The 7,386-nt window shown below is 41.8% G+C and overlaps 1 protein-coding gene across 1 annotated transcript in view; it reads left to right on the forward strand.

Moving 5' to 3' along the window:
- The window catches only part of LOC116704735 (myosin-16), a 127,227-nt gene that overhangs the window by 105,614 nt on the left and 14,227 nt on the right, over positions 1-7,386 (forward strand). Inside the window, exons 14-19 of the mRNA XM_032540343.1 lie at positions 330-860; positions 1,849-2,139; positions 3,900-3,998; positions 5,147-5,311; positions 5,409-5,510; positions 5,941-5,999. Coding sequence (XP_032396234.1) covers positions 330-860; positions 1,849-2,139; positions 3,900-3,998; positions 5,147-5,311; positions 5,409-5,510; positions 5,941-5,999 — 1,247 coding nt within the window. The remainder of the gene's footprint in view (positions 1-329; positions 861-1,848; positions 2,140-3,899; positions 3,999-5,146; positions 5,312-5,408; positions 5,511-5,940; positions 6,000-7,386) is intronic.

The following is a 7,386-nucleotide window of genomic DNA, read 5'->3' on the forward strand; positions in this document are numbered from 1 at the left end:
ATCCATCAACATCCATTCCTTTAATTTTAGTCTTAATAATTCGTATCTAAATGATGCTGACTCAAGTGACATCAATTCAGAAAATGCAATGTGCCATTATCCTGTATCTACCGCTTGTGGCCACAGTTGCCGCAGCCCTGCTCATTGATTTGATCGCCCACAAGGATCAAATGCACCCAATAATATTAAAGAGATAGCTACCATGGTCTAAACTGTATAATAAATGTATATTGTCTGTCATATCACCCACCACTAACATGCTACAAGTGCTGCTCAGACTCCTGGCTAACAGATTTTTGGGGATATGTTATTGTGTTCACCTCTTTCAGCGTGCATCCAAGTACCCTTCCTACAAATCACCACTTAGTCCTCACCAGACCACCAATGAAGAAGAGGCAGAGCAGGCCCGGAGAGCCAGTTATAGGGAAGCAGCTGCAGTGCCCCGCAGTTCAAACCTGCACCGAGCCGGCAGCGTCAAAAACCTGATCAGTAAATTCTCTGGTCAGGATCCCGTCTCTTCTTCTGGTTCCCAACAGAGCCTCTTTTCTGGAACAGGACAAGTTCCAAAGGCTGCTTCTGCAGAGGCTCTTGAGTCTTCAGAGTCTAAGTCGAGTCCGTCCATACCAAGCAGCGTTGAACAAGACCAGAGTCCAGTTCCTAGCATCACTGTGACTCCTCCGTTGGGAACCAGTCAGAACGTGGCTCAATCGGCTCAGAGAAGCATCAGTACTAGTCAGATCTCTGCCAGGATCGATTGTCCCGTAGGAGGCAGTTTTGAGAAGAACAATTCAAAACCAAGTGCAAAAACAAAAACAATAGACTCTGGTAGAGACTCAGTGGCTGACTCCGGCATGGGATCGGTAAGCAAAAACTCCTGCCCAACAGTTCCGATGTCCTTGCATGAAGCAAAAAGAAGGCATCTCCTTGCATGATTAGTGCTCCGCTCCCAATCCGCATGGTGGCTCGAAAGCATGAAACCACAGCAAGATACCAAAGCACGTCCTCCTCAATCGTTCTAATCATAATGGCCTCAAATCTCTGGCCTCACTTACAGATTAAACTCTCACTTCTCATTGATTATTTCCCTTCATCTGAGCTTCACATGTGGCCATGATTCTCTTTGGCCGGAAATGATAAAAACAACAACCTTCTTTATTGCTCTACAACTGTGTTGATTTTTACTGCATGATTGCAGTAATTGGGACAAATTACAGTGATTGGTTGTGAAACCTCTGTGCATTTTTTGCATTCTGTTTGCTTGAATTTCTGTCTGATCATTTGCTTTGTGAGAAAAAAAAGAGTATGTACCATGTCTTGTAGCATTTTATCTAAAGTACATGCAAGGGTTGGAAAAAGTCATCATTTTGCAAGTCACAACAAAGCCATAGCCAAGGCTATGAAGTCCCTAGTCAGTGACCGACGTGCTCCAAGCCAGGCCCAAGGCCTAAATGTAGTGTCTCAAGTCATAAATAAGTGTATTATCTGTCTGTCTGCAATGCCAATCATAACTTTCAACACTTTTAATATTTGGGCATGGGGAGAATATCAAGTCATTTTAAGTCAAAAGGCATTAGATTAGCATTAGATTTAGGACTTGAGTCTTTATAAAGGACAGGTCTATTGGTATTTGATTGGTAACACAATAGATCCACCATCAATGGTAAACCCAGTGCACGCACCCTGCCCAGCACCAAACAGCTGCTGAAAAGGTGGAAGTCAAATAGTCAGATATTATAGATCATATAGAAAACATTTTTTTTTGCATGTGCCCAGTGTTTTCACCCCTCCAGAAGATTTATTTTTAGATTTATTTTCATCCCTGTTTCACTTTTTTCCCTTCTGCTCCAGGAGTCTGAATTTGACTCGAACAAGCAGTCCGACAGCCCGTCAGAGGAGGAGCCCAGCACACCCCGAGCTGTGCCGACCAGCCAGAACCCCAAATATCAGCTGTACCTCAGCAACGAGCAGAGGATCAACGGGTTGAGTGGCAGGGACGCAGATGGTCCAGGAGGCGGCGGGACGGTGGGGGAGAACGGCCCCCGGCTGGCCCCATGGGAGACCAACCGGCTGGGGATGAACTACAATAAAGGGTCCCTAGAGTCCCTGACCTCGCGGGAGTGGGACACTACGCCTGACAGGGTGGGTGAGGCGGACCATGGGCCGACTTTGTGTGTGTGTGTGTGTGTGTGTGTGTGTGTGTTGTGTGTTGTGTGTGTGTGTGTGTGTGTGTGTGTGTGTGTGTGTGTGTGTGTATTTGTGTGTGTGTATTAGAGAGTATGATAGTGTGTGAGAGAGAGTATTTGTGTGTGAGAGTATGATAGTGTGTGTGAGAGAGAGAGAGAGTGTGTGTGTGTTTGCGTGTGTGTGTGTGAGTATGATAGTGTGGTGTGTGTGTGTGTGGTGTGTGTGGTGTGTGTGTGTGTGGGTGTGTGGTGTGTGTGTGTGTTTGTGGGTGTTGTGTGTGAGATTGAGTGACAGTGAGTGACAGTGTGAGATTCGATCAGGCAGATTAGAGCCAGCTTTTGCGGCTGTGGCTCTGTGGTAGAGCGGTTGCCTGCCAATTGGAAGGTTGGTGGTTTGTCCCCTGCCCTGCAGTCATTGTCGAAGTGTCCTTGGGCAAGACACTGAACCCCGAGTTGCCCCGGTGCTGGCATCGGGTGGAATGTGTATGATGTTTATCTGATGAGCAGGTGGCACTGTACGGCAGCCCGGCCACAGTGTATGAATGTGTGGAATGGTGAATGTTTCCTGTAGAGTGTAAAGCGCTTTGAGCAGTTGTTAAGACTGGAAAAGCGCTATATAAATACAGCACATTTACATTTACATTTACATTTTATGATAATCAGATATCTGTGATTCCAGAAACCCAAAACCAGTTATTTAACAGTGCCATCTCCTGAAAAAAGCGCAGAATTAAGGTTATTGTCATTATCATTATTATTGTTATTATCATTGTTATTAGTGAAACCTAAAAGTCAGATTTTCTTGTCTTGTCTTTAACCTCGTTTTTAGATCTCCAAATCATCAAGATCCCCAAAAGTAGTGTTTTTATTTAAACTCTTATCCGGAGTCTAATTAAATCTAAAACAATTTTTATAAAGCTTCGCAATACGACATGATTAACATACAGTAACACAGGAAATGCCAAAAAATAGAACTCTATCCAGCATTAGTTTATCTAGCATGCATCTTTCCAACTACTGCAATTAACTAAACTGATTCACTCACATACAAATCAATGCAATGCCATAATTCTGCCAAAGTGACACTTAAGCAGCATTAGTATATTACTAATAATTGTTTCTCTCCAGTTATTGAACAGTGCCATCTCCTGGACAAAACCCACATAATATAATATTGAATAAAAACAGATTTGGTTGAGAAAGTCTGAATTATATTACACAATGACAAAGTTACATTAAATCAAATCCACTACACCTTATTTGACATGTTTTTATTACAGTAATTCATCCTAGTATTTGTTGTTCAATATGCACAGTATGTCTGTAATTTTCCACTTAAATTGTTTGTAATATAACACATATCTATGATAAGTGTAATCATTAATCTACCATTACCACTTCCTTCCTCCCTTTGCTTAACATGCCTCTCCATCCCGTGTTCACATCTATTTGATTATTGGATTTTAAATCGTTGAAGTTGATTTAAATAGTATATAAATATCAGTTAGGAAACTTCCTGAATCCATGTTAAATATACAATATTAACAGGGTTGATGCCCATGTTTTCCTAAACATAGCTGTTTACTGCATCGTCTCTGCTGGATCTACACTTCTCCCTCACTTTGATTGTTGTCTTTTCTGTCAATTTGTCTTGTCTCTCTCTCTTCTTATTGATTGGAGGTATAACCCCGCTGTTGTGTTGTTTGATTTCTACAGTGGGGTGTGGTTGACAGCCCTCCCAGGGTGTTCAACAGTCCATACGCCACGGCCACCTCCATGGATTACAACCCCTTGCTCCGGATGTCCGAGTTCAAGGTTTGTAATGGGCAATCAATCAATCAAACTTTATGTCTAAAGCCCATTTAAAAACAACCAGGTTGACCAAAGTGCTGTACATTGACATGAAACAATAAATGGACAGAATACAACACCAGACAAATACAACATGCAGTTCTCATGCTGGATTAAAAACCAGGGATTAAAAATGCGTTTTTAGTCGCGATATAAAAACCGGAAGGCTGGGGGCCAGTCTGACATGAAGAGGCAAGTCATTCCAAAGTCTCGGGGCTGCGGCTGAGAAAGCCCGTTCCCCTCTGCTCTTGAGCCTTGTTTTAGGGACCACAAGAAGAGACTGGTTTCCAGACCTTAATGACCTTGAAGGAGCATGTGGCTTCAACAGATCAGTGATGTGGACTGGAGCTAGTCCATGAAGGGCTTTAAAAACAAACAATAAAATCTTAAAATTAATCCTAAAATGAACTGGGATTCAGTGAAGAGAGGCAAGGACAGGGGTGATGTGATCTCGCTTACGAGTTCCAGTAAGGAGCCGAGCGGCGGCATTTTCAACCAGTTGTAGTCGAGAGAGGGAGGCCTGGCTAACTCCTACATACAGAGCATTACAATTATCAAGGCGGGTTGTAATAAATGCATGTATAACCCTCTCAAAGTCTATGAAGGATAAAAAGGCCTCAAGCTTGGTAAGAAGCCTAAGTTGAAAGAAACTTACTTTCACAACAGAATTGATCTGCTTCTCCATTTTAAAATCACAATCCATTTTTACACCCAGGTTTGTTACAACAGACTTAACATGAGGTTGAAAAATGCCCAGGTCTATTTGCGAGACATCAGAGGTGCCACTGGGTCTAAAAACCATGACCTCAGTTTTACTCTTGTTAAAGTTTAAAAAATGTAAGGCCATCCAGGCTTTGATATCAAACAAACAAACTTTATTATTTCTATATCTAACATTCTTATTTCTACTTTTTCCAAAAAATGAAATCAAAAAGCATGCATTTGAGAAAAATGCAAGTGTAAAAAGCTAAGGAGAATTTTTTTTAAAACACTGCATTTATCCACACGCATTCACACACGTGAGCTTCCAGGGCTGGTCCCAGTCTCCAGAGGCTAACTGTAGCTGGGTACTGACCCTCCTCTGTGTCCCCCTCATCCTCCTCCATCTTCAGGGTCAGGGTGGACTGTCTCCTGCCACCTCGGAGATGAACCTGTACAGCTACAATAGCCGCAGCACCAGTCCAGTGGGCATGGCCACATCCACCCTCATCAACCCCCGCTCCCGATTCTCCGCCTACGACACGCTGGTGAAGAGGAGGGCCGAGGTTAACAACACCGTACGTAATCTCACACGCGCGGATACACACATGCTTTCATCATGGCAACACTTTATGACGTTTTTACAATGATTAAATGTCTATTTTGTTGCTTCAGGTGGCACCAATCCACTACAGCATGCGCTCTGCCACTCTGGGGGCGCCCAATAAAAAAGACTACATAGAGGAGTTGACCAAACAGCTGGACGCCTGCCAAAAGGTAGGCCTCACCTGATTCATTTTGGGGTTCATACATTACATTACATTATATTTCATTTAGCGTATCCAGAGTGCATTCAAAGTGCTTAGGTGCATTCATCCATGAAGGTACAAAGAGTACAGCAAGAATCACATAGCAAAAGTACATAGCTTAAAAAAAGGCAAACTACAAAGTGCAATTTTTTTATTTATTCATCCATCATCCTCTTAGCTAAGGTGCAGTCAGAAGAGATGTGTTTTTAGCCTGTGGGGGAAGAGGTGGAGACTTTCAGCTGTCCTGATGTCAATGGGGAACTTGCTCAACCATTTAGGAGCCAGGGCAGCAAACAGTTGGGATTTTTGCACATTCACTTGTAATTCGGCTGTAAGAATAAAGTTTGTTACCACAAGTAATACAATATTTGGATTGTGTGTGTGTGTTTGGTCAACAGCGTAACCAGTTCCTGGAGGCAGAGAGTGTGGAGATGGAGAAGGAGAGGAACCAGATAAGGTCAGTCATGATGCTATTTTTCTTTGCTTGCTTGCTTTTTTTTTGCTGTTTTTATCTGCTTTCCTTCAACTCTTTGGCAGGCGTCCTTAAAGAATACCTCAACACAAGCTGAGAAACTTGTGTTTGAGGCTTTGTCCTTGCAGTATTGTAAGCCATTTGGTCTCACCAGGTTTGGTCGGAACAGTAATACAATAATGATAATAACAATAATGATATCACTGGTGTGTTTGAGGAGAAATCAGGCCAATCACAACAGCTGGTCAGTCTGATGTCATCTCGCCTGAGCTCACAACTATTCATGAGCTCGCCCAATTGCGCTGGGTAAAGGAAGTTGATAGCCAATCACAGTCAAGCAGCTTAGCTGGCTGAATATTAATGAGAACTGGCCCAAATGGAGCTGAGTCTTCCTGCAGGCTTTCTATACCACGCTAAAATGGCTTGAAACAAGGAAACCAAGGTAACCAAGTTGCAGAGACCATGTAGAACTTCAGACATTACCACAAAGTCCTGAAATGCGTGTGGCGGGGCACCTTTAACACTGAGCTGAAAATCATTTGACTGGGCTTTTCTTATTGGAATTAAGTCTTTTTGCACTTAAGAACACACCCCCAAGTGATGTCACAGTGTACTGACCCCACCCTAAGTTCACCTGTACTTCACCGCAGCACCATGACAACAGGATTCACAGCAGATTTTTAACGGGACATGTCATGCAAAACAATTGATTTTCTACATACCCAAATATATATACACAATATGTGGATATGTAGAGTACCTATCAACCCACAAACGTCTTAATAAGACTGTCAAGTCAGTATTTATGGGCTGAAATAAAACGAAATAAAAAAAAAACAAGGATTCAACAAGCCATTTAGATCTGGCTTCCCTTCCTATTTCACGTAATATAGTATAAATGATGTCCTAAGCAAGAATGTAAATATTAATAAATCTATGTTTGTTAAGTGAACTGATGAAAAATAAATTATTGAGATTGTTAAAACGTTTAAGAGGAAAAAGTCCACTAACTGGAATGGTACTGACATGTTCACGGTCAAAAGTATTATTGGTAGATATAGGTAAATATACGGTGTATGCGTATGTAAAGATGTGTAAATAAGTGAAGCATAAAATTGTTTTGTATTTAATAAAGGATAAAAATAGAGAAAGGGGGTAGGAGCTGAAAAGTTTGTTCATGAACTTCTCCCGACTCAACATGGGAATTTCTGGTTTGAATTATTTACAATAATTTTGGAAGATTGGAAGAAGATTGTGCCGAGAAGTACATGACCTTATTTGTGTTATGTCATTTAAATTTTATATGTATGTATGTATATATACAGTATGTATGCAGTATATACTGTTTATGTATAAATGTATATATATATAT

The sequence above is a fragment of the Etheostoma spectabile genome, chromosome 16 (genome assembly GCF_008692095.1).
Source record: "Etheostoma spectabile isolate EspeVRDwgs_2016 chromosome 16, UIUC_Espe_1.0, whole genome shotgun sequence".
Lineage (NCBI taxonomy): Eukaryota > Metazoa > Chordata > Actinopteri > Perciformes > Percidae > Etheostoma > Etheostoma spectabile.